The 22,059-nt window shown below is 37.8% G+C and overlaps 2 protein-coding genes and 1 long non-coding RNA gene across 3 annotated transcripts; 1 reads left to right on the forward strand and 2 right to left on the reverse strand.

Annotated features, from left to right (window-relative positions):
- The first annotated feature begins 404 nt into the window (after positions 1-404).
- On the forward strand, positions 405-18,144 carry bcl2l13 (BCL2 like 13). The gene is made up of 7 exons (XM_082181613.1): positions 405-547; positions 1,317-1,499; positions 4,690-4,791; positions 4,888-5,044; positions 5,352-5,424; positions 5,551-5,679; positions 14,939-18,144. The coding sequence occupies exons 2-7, from the start codon at positions 1,376-1,378 to the stop codon at positions 15,803-15,805; spliced, it is 1,452 nt and encodes a 483-aa protein (XP_082037739.1). The 5' UTR covers positions 405-547; positions 1,317-1,375; the 3' UTR covers positions 15,806-18,144.
- On the reverse strand, positions 8,384-14,932 carry LOC309507438. Its single transcript, XR_014209146.1, has 2 exons — positions 11,598-14,932; positions 8,384-11,523 (listed from the first exon to the last, which is right to left on the reverse strand). It is a non-coding gene; the product is annotated as an uncharacterized lncRNA (long non-coding RNA).
- A 517-nt stretch (positions 18,145-18,661) lies between the features above and the next one.
- On the reverse strand, positions 18,662-22,014 carry bida (BH3 interacting domain death agonist). The gene is made up of 4 exons (XM_082181618.1): positions 21,568-22,014; positions 20,031-20,287; positions 19,055-19,188; positions 18,662-18,937 (listed from the first exon to the last, which is right to left on the reverse strand). The coding sequence occupies exons 2-4, from the start codon at positions 20,269-20,271 to the stop codon at positions 18,749-18,751; spliced, it is 564 nt and encodes a 187-aa protein (XP_082037744.1). The 5' UTR covers positions 20,272-20,287; positions 21,568-22,014; the 3' UTR covers positions 18,662-18,748.
- Positions 22,015-22,059: the final 45 nt, after the last annotated feature.

The raw sequence follows: 22,059 nt of genomic DNA on the forward strand, positions 1-22,059 counted from the left end.
AATAAAACTCATAATTGTGTATGTTGACGTTGTCATGTAAGTTAGGCCTAACAAAAACACAACAGTTACTGATTGGAAGTGACGAAATAATGAATTTGAGATGTTATATCATATCAAGTAATATCATACGCTCCAATGTGAGTTGATGAATCATTCGTTCGTGAATCTTGCAAAACTACTCGCGCTGCATGATTCGACTCATAAGATTCATTTCTGCGCGCCGAGAACTGTGAATGGAAATGAACTTAAAATGAAAATAAGTTTAGCTAAAAATGGAACAGGTGCTGAATAAGAAACTGTTTTCTGTTCCCCTCTCCTTGACCTTTTCGTTTTCACGTCCGTGCGTCCAGCGTCATAGTAGCAGGAATACAACCAAGGCGGAGCAACGAGCGTGGCTTCATCCTCTCGCACACGCGCAATATAGATACCACGCACGCGCATGTCTGAACAGTTAGCTATCACACAGTCGAAGCAGTAAAATAGTAACAGTGAGAGAACCCGGTCAGTCACCCCCCTCTGAATGAACAAAATTATCACTGGCGCAGAGGTATGACATATTGAAGCTAAGTCGCAGCATGTTCACATTAAACGGATAGCATGTTATGTTATGAGTGACACTAAGAGTTATGTTTAAACTTTAGCGGCTAGCCGAAACTCTGGCATGCGAGTAGGTGTGGCGTGCACTAGAGGTTCGGTGGGTGTCCGCGTGCGTTACATTGTACACGATGTTCTAATAAATTCGGTGGACTTCTTTAGTGCAAAAATATTACTCATTCTCGGGACATGTGCTAGCAAAAATGTACGTTGCAGTATTATAACAACTGTTCAGTTTTGAAGTGGTCTGTGTGAGAAACTTGAGCAACTTTGTAGTTGTGTGTATTAGTGTTGCATGCATGGAAAGAATTCATTTCATGCAGTCAAGGCTTTGTGAAATCGTACGTAACCGTATTAGTTACACCTGTATTTTTGTTTCAGACTGGCAGCTCCCACAATAGTCTGTTTAGTTGTCATTAATTTGTCCACCACTACATACAAATTATGTAATTATTTATGTTGAACAATGACAACCTCAGTCACTTTCAATGTATAGCAAGAATTAGTTTTTCAGTCAGTAACATTCTGCTGATATCTCCTTTGTGCATTACAGGTTAAAGTCATTCTCTTGAGGTCATAATAACATAGTTTATGTTCACATACTTAACAGAAAAGAATATAGCTTTTTTCTTTGTCTAACGGATGCCAGAAGTTCAGACAATCCCAAATCGTACTCTTATAAATGCCTTATAAAGTGTTTTTTGTTTGTGTTTTTGTTCTAGGACTTTTGAAAACTGTTATTTGGTCGTGCATGTCACTGAGAGCCTGACGTTTCTCTTAAATGGCTGCCTCTGGCTCCTCCACCACTGTGCCTGAGGGATTTCACTATGAGACCAAGTATGTCATTCTTAGCTACCTCAGCCTGCTCCCACCACCAAGATCAAGAACCTCAGAGACAGTGGAGGGTAAGAGATCACATCCACAAATCACTATGTACAAATAGCCTGCCTGGCAAGAATCGTAAGGAGTTTAATTTCGTCTCAAAACAATGACGCAACTTTCAGTAGTCTGCTTGTGTCCGTAATACAAGGAAACGGGAAGCATATATTGTAGTGTATGCATAGTCAGGCAAGAAATCACTTTTTCTCTATACATGCATGGGAAAAAGTCATTTGGTTTATGCAATACAAATTCCTATAGAAATAATGGGACTGATGCAAAAGTCCAATAAACCATAGGAAAGATTTATTTAACAAAATTCAGTGGTTTGAACAAATACCTCCGCTTTCACAGACCAGGGCTGCATTTCCCAAGAGCATCGTAAGCCTAAGTTGATCGTAGAACAATTGCCACCAATGGTCTCTACGATCATCTTAGGCTTACAATGCTTTTGGGAAACGCTGCCCAGGCCGAAGCCTAGTCCTGGACTAAAATCATGTTTGAGCGGTTTCAACTGAAAGCAACTTGTGCTGACATCTCTTAAAGTATGCCAGTGCAACGAAATTTCCTACTCCCCAATTCTGAAGTTGTAATTGAGTTTGTTGCGGTCAACTGCCTTCAAGAATATAGGAGTCATGGTGGATACAAGGATCACTTCTTGGGGAAGTCTTGTTAAAGCCAAAATGTATTGAAGATATTTAGTCAATATCCAATGGAATTTGAATAAAGTGCCAATCAACCATATAAACAAACCCTCCTATTGCATACATTAATTGTGCCATCTAGATTCTATAATTTCGGTCAAATATATATTTTTTTCTCGATGTTTAAAGTACATAAAATATGCATCAAATGGTTATTTATATATGCAAATATACATGACTGTAAAGGCAAGAGAAAGATGTAGATGTGGGGAAAAATTAATGAAACTTTACAGTCACTACAGCAAAAGTTCTCTTCTTTACAATGTTTAAAGTATATGGCCCGCCGAACTCGGAAAATTTCGGTATCAAAAAACACAAATAGGTTTCCCAGTCGTAATTACGGCTGGAGAGGTTGTTCGTGTCCAATTTCTGACTAGGAAATTTGTATTTATGATAGTGTCCAAAATATCACTTTTTCAGTTAAATAAGTATCATCCAGGTACTTGAAGTCCACTTATTGTTGGAATTTTACTATTTTGCACTATTTTGTAGTATAAGAATGCAAATTGGGATGTACCTTAGAACTTCCAAAAGGTCTTTGTGCAGTTGTGTTTTCTCTTAAGAGGCTGAAACTACCTGCCCTAGGACTGTTCGTGCTAGCCATAGAGCTGTTTTGCTAAGGATCTTGGTTTCTAAATCCGCCATTACAGTTTCAGTCACTAGTAGGGTTGTCCACAGTTACTGAGGTCACATTCCTCTTCCAGGAATCTCCATTTTGCCCTTGAACATGGGCTGTAACTCAAAGCACTGTATACAGAGTGCTGTAACTAGTGTAATTTGATTGAAAAATGCCTGCAGGTATTGCAAGTAATGCATTAACAAATCCTTCAGAGTGCACGTGTTGTCTATACTTCTTAATTATGTGGCAGTCCATATATGGTTGGCAAATTTGGTCCCACTGGTGTTGTTTAGTCTTTTGATGTCATTTGGCCAATTCTAGTTTAAAGCGGTCCCTGGAATTTTGCTTGGAATCATTATAGGACTGTTTCTCGTGAATATTGACTTCTTGTAGCAAACGTCCTTTTATTTAGTACTTGTGGACTTCAGAAGGAGATGCAAAGCGCACATGCAGTATGTCACTGACAGTTAATCTGGTTGACACAGAGGATGGTATGGGCGTAAGCTGTCTTTTGGAGATTTTGGAGCCTTGGGCACAGCGGTTCAATAAGGAATGTCCTGTGTCCTGCTCTGGTTTTCAATCAGTCAGCTTTGAAAGTAGCTTCTGATCCCTCTTTCCACTCGACCTGCTCTGCACTCTGACAGACTGTCATGTGCAATCAGCGTTGGCTTGTTCACATGCCACTGGTTCAGAGTGAAGCGCAGCCCTCTCAAATCTGACTAAAGACCTGCCCAGCCTGGGAAAAATCAATGTGAGCTCCCATCAACTTTTGCAATGTTGTTTAAGGCTTTATTGTCCACTTCACAGTCTTTATACACACTCTCTTTAAGTCTATCTGACTGTTTCTTTCTGCCTCTAACACTTTCTCTTTTTGTAGTCAGTCACTGGTGTTTGTGGTTGAGGGAGTTGAATGTTGAATCTACTGGTCCCTGTAAGCCTGGGCTGTAGAAAACACTAAATAATTCACCGATGTGTGAATGAACAGCTGCACAACACTTTATGGCAGCATAGAAAAGCCAGTTGTATTTTTAATACAGTATTGAAATGTAGTAAAATGTAAAAGTAATTAGAATCAATGTTGATCACAATGGGAATTAATTTAAAAGGAACTTAAACTAATATGCCTGGACACATGAGAATTTGATAGGGAAATGATCATAAAAACAGCCTGTTTACATATATTATTTGGAGCAAATCATATGCTGAACATACTGGACATTACATTATAAGTTCTGAATGCAGTAGTATGTCAAAAGCTTTGTTAGTTTCTGTTCTTTCTGTCTGTTAGATATGAGATGCTAATGTTTCATGCAAAATTCACTTTGTGTCGCTCCTATGTTTTGCAAAAGTCGATATGATTTCCAGTGAAAGAAAGCACAGCTTTTGAAATGTTTAGAAGTTATGTTAGTATTTGAAGAAAAGGAGTGAAGATCTGTGTTATAGTCCAGTATCTTTGGCTCAGTTTCACTGTTATTTTCTTTCCACTTCACCTTTTTTTAGCTTCATCAGTCATGCAGAAAATTACTTGCCTAAATATTTGAATACCTGGAATTTCCAGGCTTGTTTTATGCTTGTTTGTGTCAAGATTCAAATAATCAAGATTGCTTAAAAAAATTAAGTACTTAATATTAGCAAGATATATAGCTGATGAAAATGTAATATTTCCTAAACATGTTAGCAAACACCTCTATAAAAAAAAAAAAAAAAAAAAAAACGATTTAAATGAAGAAAATAAATGTACACCTCACATGACCAGGTAAATGATTAGATCAAAATAAAATAAGAGGAATAATAATTATTCATAACAATTATATATTTGAAAGGTCTGCACTTTGAATTTTGGGGGGAAAAACTTTTTTGTAATAAATAAACGTGTGTTATGATTCTGTGCAGGAGAGAGCCATTCTACACAGGAAGTGCAAAGAGAGCGGAATAGCAGCCTGAAGAAACAGATTGAGAATGAAATGAAGCAGCTGGAAGAGGAAATTGCGGCCTGTAAGATGTTTTTTGTTATAACTGTAATTTCATGATAAAATAAATCTGAAATCTGGATCATGGTTTAAAGTCATCTGCCTCTTTTGTTCTGCTCAGCTTTTTCCAGGACTGGTTTTGATCAGCACACATCCCCTGTGTTCAGTCCAGCCAATCCAGAGAGCTCCATAGAGGACAGTCTGGCAGTGCTGGGGGACCGCATCTCCCGGGACCTGGACATGCACCTGTCCTCCGCCACTCACACGCTTCTGCGCAGGTCCTTTTAAAAGTCCAGGGAGAATTCCTGGACAATTTTTAGTAGTTGGTAAAAAGCTCTTGCAACTGAAAAGTTCTTGGCAGAGGTCTATGCCAGAAAAATGTATTGTGTGAACAGCCTGCGCACACTGTTATAATAAGTTGGCTTGTAAAGGGAGTTTAAATGACTATTCTTGACATTTGACTTAAATATTGACTGAAAGCTTTCAACATATATTATCTTGATGTTTTTCGGAACAACTAGCAAATTCAAATAAATGCAGAGAAATGTTCTGAACGGTGATTATATGAATGTGTCTCTTGTGCAGGGATTTGAGCTTTGAGCACTTCAGAGCAGCGGTGGAGGAGGTGTCCTCTCACGCTCAAGGAGGATGGAGCAAGGTCATTTAAAACACTCACCACATAGGTGCACACAAAGCGCCCTCATGGCCATTGGGCTGTTTTCACTAATGTGTTAATGTCTCTGTCTTTCATTTTCTCATTCTATTATTGTGTCTCTCTGTTTAGGTGTTGGTACCCTTAGTATTGTTACAGAACTTGCAGACTGAAGGGCAGCCGCTGGATTCTCTGCTACATTATGGTTTGCGTTATCTTGAGGAATCACAAGCAGACTTCATCATTATGCAGGGCGGATGGGTGAGTGGCTTACATTTAATCGTTAATCTACGGTCTTGTTTGATCTAGATCATTTAAACAGTTGATTCTTAACCATATCAAAAGTTTTTTTTCATCAGTAATGCTAGGCCTGTTGCGATAATTACATAATTATTACTGAATATTTGATAATATTGAGATAACTGCGATCATAGTGCAATGTAAATTCCAAATACATACTATAATCCATGAAAAAGAATTAAGCAATTGTAAAAAAAAAAAAAAAGATTTATGGTGCAGTAGTGTGTTATTCTCCAAATAAACTCGGACAATGACACAATTGACACAATGCACAATGACAATTGAACATCTCTGCAACTCGTTAGCAACTTACAAAATTCTCAACGTTCTCAACCTTTTGACTAAAATGCCCAGCACACATCTGGAGATAAGATCCAGATCCAATACTAGATTTCCTCTAGTATTTCTGATATAAATATGACAAAGTTGTTTGTTTTTAATCTTTTTTTATAAACAGAAACTGGGAAACACAAAAGGGAAAATCAATTGTGATTTAGCATTTAATTCGATTATTTTATTTTATTTTATTTTTTAAATAAAAGTACTATTAATAGTTATTAAAATTAATTTAAAATGTTAAGTCATGCTGCAGCCCCATTAGAAGTTTGCTGAGGCCTCCTAAGACCAAAATCAGAGACGACAAATAAGAAATATGACAGAACGTGTGGATTTAAAAGGATGCCCATTTTATTTGTATTAAACCTAAGGGTACTGATATCAGACCCGACCCATGTTCAAAGCACTCGTCAAAGTTTTGGACCCAAACCTGCTCGGGTCGGACCTTGGTTTTTTTCTTTTTTAGATCCAAGACTACCTTTGTAGACCTCTAGTTCTGGCCCCTGGGCTGAGAAACACTGCCTGTAAGAGTTTAAGGTCAGTTTCCAAAGGCAAAACGGGTTTCTTCACAGAACTGTAATGCTTTTACACTGTGTTTTTCAAGATTTCTGTCAGGAGAGGGAGCCAGAGCTGTGCGTTTTTTCTTTTTTTACATATGACCCCCTTCAGCTGCTGTTGGATAATGCTAGCCTAATGCTAGCCATTTTGTGTTGTTGTTTTTTTTTTGTTAAAAATTTTGCTCAAAGTATGCAGAACCCTTTGGATACAAAGAGCTTAGTGTTGGTTAAATGTGTTATGCTGCTGTGTGATGAGCAAGATAACTTTTAGTGTTTCTTCTACACTTTCACCTTCCTCTCACCTTTATGGACTGTGTGATTAAGAGCATATTTGTTTAAGCCACAGTTCTTCGCTAATTCATATATAAGGCCATAACAAAGAATTTCTCTTTAACTTAATGTTTTGCATAATGTGCACACTCATTCCCATTCAGCTTATCAAAATGTATGTAATTTGTTAGTTCAAACTGAAGATTGTTCATTTCTGAAGGCTATCTTTCCCTCATGCAAATGTTTTTATTAGAACAGTTCTTCACCTCTTTTAGATGATGTTGTAAAGGTATATGAAGGTCTTGTTTGTTTATGACATCCGATTTGGGTCACATTATATCTCATAGGAGGGCCGTCCTTATGAAAGACGCAGTTGATGTGTTCTGTGTGCGAGCTGAAGAACTCAGTCAGAAGGAATAATTTAATTAGAGCACCGCTGACACTTACGCAGGGAGGAGGGGACACCATTGTTTTACTTCAGCTCGGTACAGGACCACATTCCAGTGATGGAGTGAGAGCTTTGGCATAGATGATATTGAATAAGCATCTGTGAGAGTTTGAATGCAGGAGGGAGGAGTCGGACAAGTAGGAGGAGAATCCGTGTGCAAACAAACCAGACCTCCTTCTCTGCACTTCCAGCCCCATTACTCTGACAGCAACCTTTTATCCCGTGTATACGTTTTCTCCGGCACTCATTCACTTTATTCCCTTGTGATCACTGCTGGAGTTCTGCGCACTTAGGAGTTGAACACAGGCAGGTAGGACAGCTGCTTTCTTCTTGAGCTCTGGACCAGATGAGATTATACTTTGGTATATTAATACCAAATAATTATACACATGGTCCATTTACGAAACAATTTTTTGCGATTTAGGTCTTTTTGTCTACCATCTTGCTCTCCATCACTTTGCAAGCACTTTATCTTAGCAAGGACACTCAGGTTTAATTCTGTATTTAGTTATCTCCATTAAATAGGTCAGTCAGTAATTTTTTGAATTTAACATTTAACTTGTTTTAGTGTAGAAACGACTGCTGCTGGATTAACTTTGTTTGCTCAATTCTTCTTTTGGATGAATTTGATTTTTTTTTTTTTTTGCACATTTGCAGAAGCACAATAATTATAGTATTACAAAACCACAAAATAGGCCTTAATCGTGACACACGAGAATACATTTCTGAGTATATTGTTTGCTCTTTTGTAAATTATAGCATCAATTCACTACGACTATTCATGTACAAATTGTTTTGTTGGATGATTTATGCAGAAAATTCTTTTATGAATGAGATTTAAAGCCAGTGACGGGAATGAGAAAGGATCTCTCTCTGCGTGTTTGTGGTTCAGGTAAACCCTACGTTATGGGGACAAAATGTTCACACAAAGATGGCAAAATCCAAAATCTTTGTCTTTGTGGGGACATTTTTGGACCTTATGAGGAAAACAGTTTATAAATCATACTAGGTGATGTTTTTGGAAGGATAAAAATGCAGAACATTTTCTGTGAGGGTTAGGGTTACAGGATAGCATATGCAGTTTGTACAGTATAAAAATCATGTCTATGGAAAGTCCCATAAATCATGAATACCCAATGTGTGTGTGTCTGTTCTGCAAAACCCAGGGCAAAGCAGCAAGAAGCCATTTTGAAAACTAAAACAGTGCATTAGTCAATGACGTGTTCCGCCGAATCATGCCGTCTGGTCTGATCATGATAAACTCTAGGTCAAGGGAAACTGTTCAATACACCCCACCAAAGGAGTAACAGATACCCGATATGAGGGACATGTGTGAAATTTTTACTTGTGAGTAACCCCACCCCATGATCCTCTTCTTGTCTCTCTGTCTGTAATGTACGCAACACAGAGGTGACCTTCAGTGTGTCTGTGTCACATTGCCCATTAAAGATTCTTGAGATGGCATGATGTGATGTAATTTGACTCCAGTTGTGTGGTACAGACAAACCGCTGCCAGAGCGCCCTGTCCGTATATCAGTAAGTGCTGAGAGCAGAGCTTGATCCACGTCAGGTCGCATCACCCTGCGCATCGCTCAGTCCGACCTCTTACGTAACTGCATTTTACAGGCGATGTGCTGCTCTCATCACACAAACTGTGGCTATACACCACCCCCACACGCTCTAGATGAAGAACAGAAATAAATCTGATAAATCCTCATATGAAATCTGCTTGAGCAGGGCTGTCCCAGTTTGACTGCCTCAAAACTACTCCCTCTGCTAGTCGAGATAGTGACCTGTATGCTTGACATACTCTGGGAGACAAATCTTTCACCTTAGGAATCCGGTTTGAATTTACTTGAACAATATGTAATATTCACTTATGTACATTTAGGATGTGTTCAGATGTTTTGAGGAGAAATGTAGCCCACTATGGGTGAAGTCTATGAGGAATGTTTCACAGTTTCCACAAAAATATTACTCAGCACATCTTGTTTTTAACATTGATAATAATAAGACATTTTTCTTGAGCAGCAAATCAGCACATTAGAATGATTTCTGAAGGATCATGTGACACTGAAGACTGGAGTAATGATGCTGAATATTCAGCTTTGGCATTACAGGAATAAATTATGTTTTAAAATATATTAAAATAGAAATTAGTTATTTAAAATTGTAGTAATAATTCAATATTACCGTCGGACTGTATACCTGATCAAATGAATGCAACCTTGGAGAGCATGAGAGACTTTATTCAAAAACATTAAAAAAATTTACTGACCACAAACTTTTAAAACGGTAGTGCATGTTTAGTAGGCACATTAGTTATCATACTTTAGTAGCATTTTAGTACTAAATTACTAAATGGCTAAGCACTAGATCGGCTTTATGATCTGCATATCACCCCATTTTCAATATTGCGCCCTCATATGAACGTGAAAGCATTTGAGTTTGGCAGGCATGCGTGAGTTTTGTCTGTAGGCGAGGGTGGGTACATGTATCTTGGGTGGTGTTGCATAGGCACCTATGGCTCACCTAAGAAGAAACGCCTTACAACAACATAACTTCATTTTAAGACACTCTGGATAGGACAGCAAGCCTTATCTTGCAGAAAACTTGTCTGTCTTCACCATTTCAAAAAGCTATTGTCAAATCAGACTTTGTGCATGTGGTTTTTGTTACATTACATTGAGCAAAAGTAGCAGTAAAGACATACAATTTCAAATAAATACTAATTCAAATAAATCAAAGAATCCTGAAAAAATGTATCATGGTTTCTGCAAAAATATTAGGCAGATTACCTGTTTTCAACATTGATCATATACATTTTTTCTTGTGCATCAAAACAGCACATTAAAATGATTTCTGATGGATCATGTGACACTGAAGACAGGAGTAATGATGCTGAAAATTCAGCTTTGCATCACAGGAATAAATTACATTTTAAAATATGTTCAAATATATAAATTGTTATAATAATACTACTAGCTGTAATACGACTTTTTGCTGTATTTTTTATCAAGTTGATGAGGCCTTGGTGAGCATAAAATACTTCCCAAAAACTCTTAGCAACCCTAAACCTTTTTTCTTTACTGACATATCCTGTTGTTTGTTGTTTACCATGCTGACTAGAGAAAATTGATCACCTGTCTGCATGTATGGTTATTAAAGTACATAAAGGTCAGCTGGTTTCTTTGGAAACTGACTTAAACATATGACTTTATAGGGTTGTGGAGACCACCACTTGCACATGATGGTTATCTATATGAAAAATTCGACATATGTATTGCGCTGTAACATTCCACTGGTTGTGTCCTTATGGTCCTATCTCTGTTGGCCATCAGATATTAAGCCAGATGCTGGGATCTAATGTGTTTTTGAAAGCATCTGTGTGAGGCAGGATTACATGTGAAACTAGATGCACATGCACAGTGGTTGATTACTGAAAAGGCCCAAAAAGACACAGCAAGCAGAAGAGTGTCCTTTGATGAATCAAGTGAGGGGCAATATCTCCAGTTTGCTTAATGCAAATGATGTATTTACAGACAATGAGTTCAAATTCAAATTGATTCATTTTGCATGCTTGACCTAGTTGTCGTAGACGCACAGAAACCAACGGCATATGCAGACAGACATCACAGCCGTTAGGTGATGTCATTGTGTGGATGACATGACTGTAAATAGAAAGAACAAACAGTGCAGTGAATACAGCCAAATGCTCCATGTCATGGTAAATTCCACTCACTGTGCTAAAACGTATGCTATGTATTTTAACAAGCTAGACTACCATGCAAACGTTTTTGTGTTTATGTAATTTAAAAAAAAATGTTTTTGACTGAGGTCTCTTATGCTCACCAAGGCTGTATTTATCAAATATACAGTATATAAATATTTATTTCTGTGATGGCAAGTTGATTACTCCAGTCTTCAGTGTCACATGATCCTTCAGAAATCATTCCAACATACAGTATTCAGATTTGTTAAGAAAAAAATCGTATTATTATTAATGTTGAAAACAGTTGCTGCTTAATATTTTTGTGGAAACGATAGATTTTCAGGATCCTTTGATGAATATAAATTTAAAAAGAACAGAATTTATTTTAAATAGAAATCTTTAAAACATTAGAAATTCCTTTACGGTCACTTTTGATCAATTTAATGCATCCTTGCTGAAAAATTTATTAAAAATGTATCTTACTGACATTTGAATTGAAAAAAGTTCTTTGCTTTGCTTGAAAATTGTTACATGCTTGTTTAGAATGTTATGTCACATGCTCACCAATTTTTGTGAAGTTCTGAGTTTTCGTTTAGGATTTATAGGCTTTTGAGTGTACTTTGCCACGCCCATTTTCTAAATTACCCTGTTATAGCCATACGAAAAATGCAAAAGTTCAAATGCAAGAGTCCAGAGAATTGTCCTAGATTGGTTTGGTTCCGATCAGGCGAAAAACCTAGGACTAGTTCGCAAAAGTAGGTTTTAACATAATCACGAATATTTAAGGAACAATTTGATTGACAGCATTGGTTCTTGAGACAAAGTTGTTCAGTATGAGGAGATCTATCAAATGATATGCATATTGTATGGATGTGTGAAACACCACGTGATTACAGAGCCGTAAAACGTTTTAGCGCCAACTAGTGGCCGATTTTTCAAAATTCTTACAGACCTCTAGGGCCATGAGTCGAACATGCCGGCCACGACGGCGGCCATGTTTGTCGAGATACGCCAATGTCCTCATAGACATACATGGCACCTTGGACCAAGACACTGCATACCTATTTTCAAGTCAATCGGACTAACGGTCAGGTGGTCATAGCCCGTTTTATGTTTTTTTCATGTTATAGCACCACCTAGTGTTCAGTCGTCGCAATTACTGTGACCTCAAATTGAACTCCTACATATGTGTACCGAGTTTGGTGAAGATATCTCATTTACTTTGAGTTATAGCCATTTTAGTAAAATAGGCTCCTCCCACAACGTTTATTTTGTGCCCCTTAGCGACCGTGAATCGAAATTTCAACTTTTTAAAAATAATTATTGATATTCAGACTCCAGAGAACATTTCTGCACTGGTTTGGTTACGATCGGGCGAAAAAACTAGGACCTGTTCGCAAAAGTAGTTTTTTGACAAAATTCGAAATGGCGTAAAATCTATCATTGCGGAAATAAAATCGGATATATACGTTTTGTGGATTCTAATGATATAAGACACTTGAGGCTACACCATACGGTCTAGGAGTTCTGAGCAGTTTCATGCTTTTGATCGCTGTAGCGCCACCTATGGGCCGATTTGGCTAAGTCTGCGTATCTGAGTAGCAATACTACTACCATTTGACCAAGTCTCAAGTCTCTAGGCCTTACTGTACGTTCACACCGCCGCCGACTTGAGCTGCAAAGAAGCTCTGGCCGCCCTGTCAAGGACGCTTGTCAAAAAAGTACGGGGAAGCTTGTTGACGCTTTGGCTGCTCTGAAGTCTGTGTCACACCATGAAATGTAAACAGAAAAAAAACAAACAAGCAATACATTGATACTAGGAACCTTTTATAATGACAGCATTTTTATAACCGATTTGGTCGGGAAAATTTGCTCTCTCTTTTGTAACTGGTCCCTATATGAAAATAACGTCATATTATAAATGATAGGAAACCCAGCAACAACGATTATCAGTTTCTCGGAACTAATGTTTTGGTAGGAACGAAAGTTTACATTGTATGTTTCTCCGGAATCAGCCAGCGCGAAGGACGTCTATATTCTGATTGGTTGCTGGCGTTTGCCGCTGCTTGCCGCTGAACCGCGTCAAAGCTCATTACCATAAAGTTGAGATACTTTCAACTTTCTGGTTGACGCTCAAAGCGCCCAAAACGCGACGCCGATGGATTTGACGCTCCTTGCAGCTGAGAGAAGCCAGCTTCCATTGAAAATGAATGACTTCCGGTAATTTTGGAAGCTCAAGTCGGCGGCGGTGTGAACGTACAGTTACAGTTTGAGCTGCCTGATCAGATTTATGGCGGAAAGCATAAAATAATAAAATTACTAACAATTACAATAGGGTTTCAGCACTTTGTGCTTGAACCCCTAATAAAACAAGTAAGATGTCTAACATGTGATTTGATGTTAATTGGATGAGAACGTTTCCTTTTTTTAAAATTGATTTTAAGTCATCTGTGTACCTCATTTGTTTGTGAAGTTATAATTTGTGTGGATGAGCCACACTAATCTACATGAGAATGGTTTGCAGACATGATTAGACTTAAGGAAATGCAGTTAAAAACCAAACAATATGCATTTGTTTTTCAATCTTACTGTGGCTTGGGTAATGACGTCAGGAAATGCGTACATTGCTTTAACCACAGTTTGTAAAAGACTGTAAATTGTTATGACTTAGTCATAACGTGTTTGCTTAGAAGCTTATCTTGCTGAAAAATCAGGGGGCTGGATGGCAGAGGCAGGCTAAATACACATTAATTGCACAGATATTAACATAAATAAATACATAATCTCTGTATTACATACATAGTCTCCAATGCCATCTCTCTCATGTTCGTCCATCCTCGGGATGCTGCTGTTCTTCTTCGCGTGATGAAAAAAGAGCTATAAGAGAGTATTTTGCAAAATATGTGTACTATATTACAGATATAATTTTTTTCTTATATCATTAAATAAAGTTGTTATTATAATAAAAAACGCATTATATTTAATTTGAGTTATTTTTAACCTTAAATAATACTACCAGCTGATAGGGCTCTCTGTATGTTTACAGCATTAGCTGAGTTTTTTTTCTTGAGAAAAATTAACGCCTATCTTGTGTACCTAATATTTATCCAAATGAGTCAATATTAAATAAAATAAAATAAAATTGAAATCATGAAATTTGTGTCAAGCAATAATAAATAAACGTAGCTTACCAGAAATTGTACCATGTAAACAGTGCAACATGTTGTCACTAAACCTAATAAAATTCAGTTTAGTTACAGTCACAAATACACTTATGACAAATACGTGTGACCGATTTTTGTCAGTTATGGCTTTTTAGATCTAGCATTCTTCCCGCTCTGAAATCATACATAGAGATAAAGTACTGCAGTAAGATTACATTTATTTAAATTAATTATCGAGAGAGAGAGATGCGTGTGAATTACTTGCGACTGTGCAGTGTCTCTCTACTAATAGTGAAGCTGTGGGTTTCAGAAAATTCAAAACCGGCAACATTACCCCCTCGTTGCTAAAAAATATAATGTAGCGATTTAGTAGCGAAGCTATGTTAAGTTTTAGGGCACCGCTGGCAACAAGTTTCTGTGCTCCTAAATCTTCTGTGCACAGCGCCATTTCCGATCTCTGTCTTCGAGTGATGCGTATATGTGTGTGTGTGCGTGCTTCAATAAAAGGAGCTCATTAATATAGAACGGTGATTAAACGGCAACTACCTGTGCATTAAACTATTTTATTGCACACCGTCCAGCCAATTAGTATTGATATTCAGACAGACCATGGTACTGTATATGTATACAACATTTTCTATAAACACTATATCAGTATAGAGGTTTTCTGATGTTTGGAATAAAAAAACGACTAATGATCTAACTGATTGATATTTCCTCTCTTTACATTAAGGGCACTGTGTTCAGCCTGGATGAAGCGGAGGACCCGGGTGTGATCATAGCTGAGGACAGTAACGACATCTACATCCTGTCAGGTGAACAGGCCTCGGATCAGCTAAGCCCTCCTGCTTCACTACTGACTCCTGGAGATAGTAGTGGGCCGGCTTCCTGGCAGACAGAGAGTCTTCCTGTGTCTTTGACAGGACACGAGTCTTGGGCGCAGGTCGGCATGATGGACCCAGAAGACGTCAAGAGTCTGGACAGCGCCGAGGGAGTGGCGTTAGCCGAAGAGCAAAGCGAGAACAATTCCTCAAACTCTGACATTGTCCATGTGGAGCGTGAAGATGCTGAACTGCTTGAAGAAGGTGGGGAGACGGTGGAGGAAGGGGAGCTGCAGAGTAGCGTACTTAGCGTGCTGGGCAGCGAGAGCGAACTCGCCGCAGTCAGAGAAGAAGCGTCAGATGCAGAGCTGGCTCCACCCGCACCGGAGCCAATTGTGGAACCGATCGTGATGGAGATCCCTCCACCTCCAGCCTCAATAGAGCAAGAGCACCAAGACACCCATGCTGCTTCTACCGCCTCGTTGCCCGTGCCTGAGCCTGAGCCTGAGCTTCAATCTCAGCCTGTTCCAGCTCCTGTGGAGCCACAGTCATCATCCCCACCGGATCTAGAACCAGAAGCAACCCTGGAGCAAGTGATACTTCCAGAGGTTGAGCTGAAGGCCTACGACTTCTCTGTCCCAGACCCTCCTGAGGTGCAGACAAAGACAGAGCCACAACCCGAGTCCTCTGACCTCCCTGTGCTGCTATACAGCGGTGCTGCCCTGGTGGCCATTGCTGCAGTATTGGCCTTTGGAGCGCTGGCCTACAGGAAGAAGTAGAAAGTCTGTGAATGTCCATGACCTCACTGTATCTCTTGCCCTAATGGAGCCCTGTGGGTCAACGTGCCGCCACAAGCTATACTTTATGGGAAAAGTACTCCTCTGATATGTGTCATACCATTTTGTTTTCTGTTCTCCTTGCTTTTATTTGTTGGCTTAGTTCTTTAAACCATCTTTATGACTGGACAGGAACTTGCAGGTGTAAATTCAGGTTTCTTTTGTGCTGTACTCGTGAACATGGGAGTGATCCGTTCACCAGGCTGTGACCTAGGTTTTTACCTGGTTCCTTAATATTAACGAAAGAAAAATCAAGGCTTCAGATCCATAGGAAGTTTTTTTTGTTAGTTAAGCATGTTTATTCTAATATATATATATATATATATATTCTATGATTTAATGAACTTAAGTTTGATTTTAAAGCACTAGCTTGTGCGAGTGCATGATTATAAATTTACCTTATTAGACATGAAATATTAAAACACAAAACTTTTTATGGGCAATGCTTTTAGATGGATTGTGTGATACAAGATTACTCACAATAATCAAAAGCAAAGTCTTCACGGATCCTTGATTCCTTTACACATCATTTGGACATTCATATCAACCATCTTTAGTGTAATATTAGAATAAATCGGGCCTGATTATGCTTGTATGAATGCTTTTGTTTGAATTTCCCCTTTTAAATCTAAAATTAGAAGCCTAGGTCACAGCCTGAAATGGGAAACCCCTTCACTTTGTCCGTTACATTTTATTTAAGGGATTGTCATCAATAAATGTACAACAATTTTCTATAATGTGAACAATTGTTCCTTAAGGAACAAAAACATGTTTGTTTAGGGCTCATGTGAAAATACTACACCAGCACAGTCAATAGTGCCATGGCAACAGGGCAGTTGACTGAATTTATCTCAGAAACAGGAATCGGAAGGTCATGTTTGGAAAGTCATGTTAAGCTTTATAATATGATGTTTCCAAGCATGCATTTTGTTATTAAATGTCCCTAATTCTGGGTCAGGAACTATTTCAATAAAATCTTTTTGTGAAGTATTGAAATATTATGTATGATGAAACATTAAACAGGTGGTTTAATCTTAAACCAACCTGTTCCAGAAACATCCAAATGGATTTTGTAATTGTAGAGTAAAAAGTGATTTGCTGTGTTAGATAACATTAAAGGTAGGGTAGGCGATTTCGGAGAGGCTAGCAATAGCAAGCTAGCTTTGAAATCATAAGATCCCATCTTCCCTTCAGAGCGTCTCCAAAGCCACACCTCCTCCAAAGCACATGAACACGCACTGTAAGAGCAGAGTCTGCAAAGTGTCACGAGAGACTGTATTAAATTACCTCATGTCTCAAAACACATAACATTACAATAGTAATGAACGTAAACAACTAATAGAGCTCTAGTTGTACCACCTGACTGCTGCAGGTTCATTTCAGCGTTGATATTGTTGCCATAAAATCACATAAATTCATTAGACGGTGTTCTCATTAGTTCTCAGAGTAGAACGCAATGGGTTGCCATCTCTTAATTACAGTAGTTATGGCGTGAATGCAGCATTAGCTTGTTTTGGTTCAGGAGAAACTGTAAAAGGCGGCTGCTGTTTGTTTGCAGCACTTCGTGACTGTCTACAACTCTGCATAGCTTCATGAAATGCGCTGACGACGTGTGATGTCTGCGCGAAGGTATGCAACGTTGACAGGCAGGTACGACATCCTATTATTGAATTCGGACTGAATGCAATGATTGGATGACAATTTTTTTGGGTCCTGAGACTTCCACAAAAGATATATGTATATTTTAAAATATTTAGACCACTTCTATTATTGATTGCTATCAGGATGTGAAAGGAGTTTAAACTTATAAAACAAAAAGTGATTATGAAAAACATTGCCCACTCTAAATTTAATTGTTGCTCAAATCAAGAGCTGACTTCAGGTTTGGGGGACCAGAATGTCTCTTAAATGCCTTCTGAGCCACACAAATCAGTCCTTTACTGTTTTTCTTTGTCTCCTCACACAAAGTATTGTCTGTCTTCAGGCTCTGATTTACGCCTTGCCTGTATCTTGTGCTGTTGTTTGATCCTTAAAAGCTCAAAAGGCCTGCACAGCACAGCCTTGTCACCCCTGTTTCCCTGTTGTGTGCCTATCCAAGAGACCTTTGTCAAAACAATAAAAAACATAAGCAGAAGTCACATCTACAGGCAGGATCCACCTGTTGTGTTAGTGGTTGGCAACCTCACGTCAGAGAAAAAAAAAGTGCAATTTTTTTTGCAAGTGAGGTTTTTTGTATCATAGATGGACAAAAGCTGTGAAATAAAACTTCAGTCAAGGGTGAACCTGGTGTTTTGTGTCCTAATTTAAGCATGACTTTGATTATAATGAAACACTGCACCTAAATTAAAATAACAAAAAAAGATGTAAGCAGAAACTAAGTTTCTTCCTCTATTTTGTACTAATATGACTCAGGCTTGTTGTACATGAAAATAATGGGAGATCATGTGATATCCTGTACAGGCTGAGCGACAATTTCTGAATGCACTTTTAAACAAAGTTAGCAGAGGGGAGATGAATACCGGTAATGCATTTTTCTCTAATTTGGTTTATTATACAATTTTCTGGTTAATCAGGATATTATTTTTCCATGGCAGTTAAAGAAACAGCCTAATGCCTAATCATAAAACTTAACATGACCAAAATGCAAAAATAACATGACTTGTTTCCCAAAGTATTAAAACAGTAATATAAAAAAAAAAAGAAAAAAAAAAGTTGTAACAATGGTAAAAAAAAAAAAAAAAGGTTTCAGTCTAGACCTTGACTGAACCATGACCCAACTTTCTCTTTACAGGAGGCAAAAACTTTCAAATGTATATTTTATTTATACAAAAACATATTCACATATCCCTTACAAATGTATAACTGGTACACAGATCTCATCAGGGATCAGCGAGATCCGAAATACTGTACCACAGTGCCATAAAGTTTTGACAAAAACCGGGGCACACGCTCACACACAGTCTTCATGAGCACAAAAGTCAAGGCCATCTCGACAAGTTCCTTCTTAAACTCTTTGGCTCCGGCCACCTGGTGAAGTAAGCCCTGCACTCCATCAGATAGATGTCTGGACCATAACTGCAAATGTTAAAGGAATATTGTGAGATATGGGTGTTAAATGATGCCAGGTTTAAGGAGGAACCATTAGTGTAAATTTATTAGAATAAATAAACTGCTCAGAATCATTTGTCTTACCTGAGGGTCACAAGTGTCCAGTTTCTTGGTCAAACTTTCAGCGGCTTGGTACAGGACTCTCTGCTCAAGCAAGTCTGCAATTCTGATCAGCTCTGCAGCCATTTCCCTTGCTGCCTGAGCCTGTTCAGCATCAACTGAGATGGAGATACATAAGAGCCATGTTAACTGACATGGACAACAGCAAAAATACAGTAGTTTTAATATAACGAAAAATTTGGGAAAAAATCCAAAAATCTACTCAGTATCAGTCAATTTTGCATTTTGGTGAGGCCACCACTCATTTCCAATTTGTATATTTGACAATTTCTGATATCATATAACTGAAATTTAAACAGATAATGCCAGATTACGGCAAAGATTTAGCACTATTAATTGAAGTGCTTTTCTCTAATGGAGGTCCCACATCATAATATTACATATTAACAATATCATGATTTGAGAAAAACATTTGTGTGTTATATTTTCATTGGATTGTCTATTTATCAGCTATCTATTGAAACTTGTGCCTACCAACTTTCTAACTTTTTCCTTACAATCCTGAGTTGACATCTCGCAATTCTGACTTTTTTTCTCAGAATTGTACGATTTAAACTTCCAACTGCAAAAAGTCAGAATCTCAAAAACATTTCCCCTCAGAATTGTGATATAAACTCGCAATTGCGAGTTATAAAATCAGAATTGTGTGATATCTCACAATTCCGAGAGAAAATAAATCTTTATTGAGAAATATAAACTCAATATTGTGAGAAAAAAAGTCCGAACTGAGAGATATAAAGTCCGAATTGTGAGTTATAAAGAGAAAAAAAAAAAGTCAGAATTGTAAGTCGCAATTACCTTTTTTTTTTTTCTTGTTGGAAACAAGCTTCCATAGTTACCAGCCATAACATTAAAATAATCATTGGTTTACTGGTATTAAGGTGATCAGAAAACAGTACAAATAAGATAAGAGAAGATAATAAGATAACAGTAAAAATACCTGGCAGTTGAGGCTGAACTTCATTCTGAAGTTCATGTAAAAGATCTTTGTAGGCGACTGAGGAACTATGTCCATCGGTTTGTAAATCGCCATCACTTTCATTATAATTGTGATCATAAGGAAGATCAAAGTCATCAGGTTCTCTTTGAAGCACACTATTTTGGCAGCCTTTTTGCTCAAAAAAGGAAAGGAGCAGCAGGGAACAGTGCGGAAAATTGTCAATGTTTCTGTTGCGGTCCATTACACAAACCTGTGCTCTGCAATTAAAAGGAAACATAAAAGCAGTTAGTTTCATTATCTTGACAAAAACAAAACAATTTTCAAGTATATATACACCCTGATAGACACACAATTTACATTTATTTAATATTTCACCAGATATCATGACAAAAACAAAAGACACGGTAATGATTTTCAAGACTATATAGCCTACAGCCTGGTAAATATATCATTTAAATGCATTTAATATTTTACCATATATATGGTCTAGGGACAAATTTGTACCCAGAAGTGAACTAAACCTGACATTCACATTTGTAAAACAAAATAAAAATAAAGACTTTGTAAAACTTCATGATGTTCTCTGTTATGACAGTACTTCTTTAAGCATTTGACAGACTCTTACCCAAAGCTATTGCACTCAAGGTATACATTTTATCAGTTCATGCATTCCCTGGGAATCGAACCCATGACCGTGGCGTTGCTAATGCCATGCTCCACCCTTTAAGCTACATGAACACCTGTGATCATTTATCATTCATATATTATATAACTGTAAATTAAAAACATGATGTATAAAATCTAAATAAACGCAAACATGTAGTTCATGGTTGTGACGACGGTTGGCTTGTAATAAGATGATGAAATATCCAAACTCAAACTAGATTACGTTAACTAGCAAGCAGCTGAAAATATGAAGAGTTAATTAACTGTTAGCGGCTAGCTAACATTATTCGGTCTATTATTGATACTTTTGGGCTAATTTTCTAAGTCTTAGTGAAGTTTAGAATACAAATGTAATTGTAAACAGTGCGTTTGGCTGATCCCCCCATTTTTCCGCCGAAGATCAGTTTCAGATTAATGATTTTCAGATCAAAACAAACACAGACTGAAGTCGAAATTCATCTCTAAAAAGGACCACACAAAAGCTCTATGATTAATGCAGTTCAAAATAAAAAATACCAGCCAGATGCAGCACATTTCTGAACATTAATATCACGTGCAGTTCTGCACTAAAAGGAAAGTTTAGTCAAAGCGAGGGAAGCGTGAAATATTGGTCTAACTTAACGTTATCTAGGAAACTTTGGTTAGATAAACTAGAGTAGACATCTGAATGGATGTTTATATTTATATAAAGTGTCGTGACATTATCGACACAAACCATGATAAGGCTACGACCTCGTAGCAAAAGTACCGGAGTGTAACTTTATACTATATTAAATATTTATTCTTTGACGCAAATGTTCAAAATCGTGCAACGTTATCTACACTTGTCGAGCGTATTTTCTTTTGATTGAAAGAAGAAACAGTTACTTACGTAAACTTTCAGTCAAAATAACAGACGGTGAAGCATTATCTCAGAAAAACAAACAAACTCAGAAGTGCTGTGAGAAATGAGAATCTTCAATCCCCGCCGTTCGTCTTGTTGTTCTTCATGTTCAGTGACGCGTCACGCACGAGGGCGGGCGTGGCCAAAGGATACCGGAATTTCCCACTGAAGTCTAGACGACTGTGTGTGTAGCGTTTCTGAAAATATGTTGTTAGAGATTATTCTCGTCGGTTTGTTAAAAGTTAAAGAATTAAAATAAGATGTGACTTAAAAAAATAAAAACTATCGCCGAGAAGGCAAAGATAAGCAGACTTTAAAGTCTCTTGAAAGTCAGACTTTTCAAATGACCTGCACTATAGGAGAAAGGGGTTTTTGGAAACGAATTTCCCCTTCTGCACTTGCCAGATAAGGAAGAGTTGGCAAAACGAGACAGACAATATTTAAAACCCTCCCCTTTAAACTCAAAAATGTGTCAGATTT

The sequence above is a fragment of the Leuciscus leuciscus genome (assembly GCF_965113295.1).
Source record: "Leuciscus leuciscus genome assembly, chromosome: 10".
In the NCBI taxonomy this organism is placed as follows: Eukaryota; Metazoa; Chordata; class Actinopteri; order Cypriniformes; family Leuciscidae; genus Leuciscus; species Leuciscus leuciscus.

Excerpts from the sequence above, each read along its gene's own strand:
- bcl2l13 (XM_082181613.1), top strand. The coding sequence starts at position 1,376 with ATGGCTGCCTCTGGCTCCTCCACCACTGTGCCTGAGGGATTTCACTAT. Across the intron at positions 1,500-4,689 it reads AACCTCAGAGACAGTGGAGG|GAGAGAGCCATTCTACACAG; the intron begins GTAAGAGATCAC and ends GATTCTGTGCAG. Across the intron at positions 4,792-4,887 it reads GGAAGAGGAAATTGCGGCCT|CTTTTTCCAGGACTGGTTTT; the intron begins GTAAGATGTTTT and ends TGTTCTGCTCAG.
- bida (XM_082181618.1), bottom strand. The coding sequence starts at position 20,271 with ATGGACCGCAACAGAAACATTGACAATTTTCCGCACTGTTCCCTGCTG. Across the intron at positions 19,189-20,030 it reads AGTTCAGCCTCAACTGCCAG|TTGATGCTGAACAGGCTCAG; the intron begins GTATTTTTACTG and ends TCTCCATCTCAG. Across the intron at positions 18,938-19,054 it reads TGGACACTTGTGACCCTCAG|TTATGGTCCAGACATCTATC; the intron begins GTAAGACAAATG and ends TAACATTTGCAG.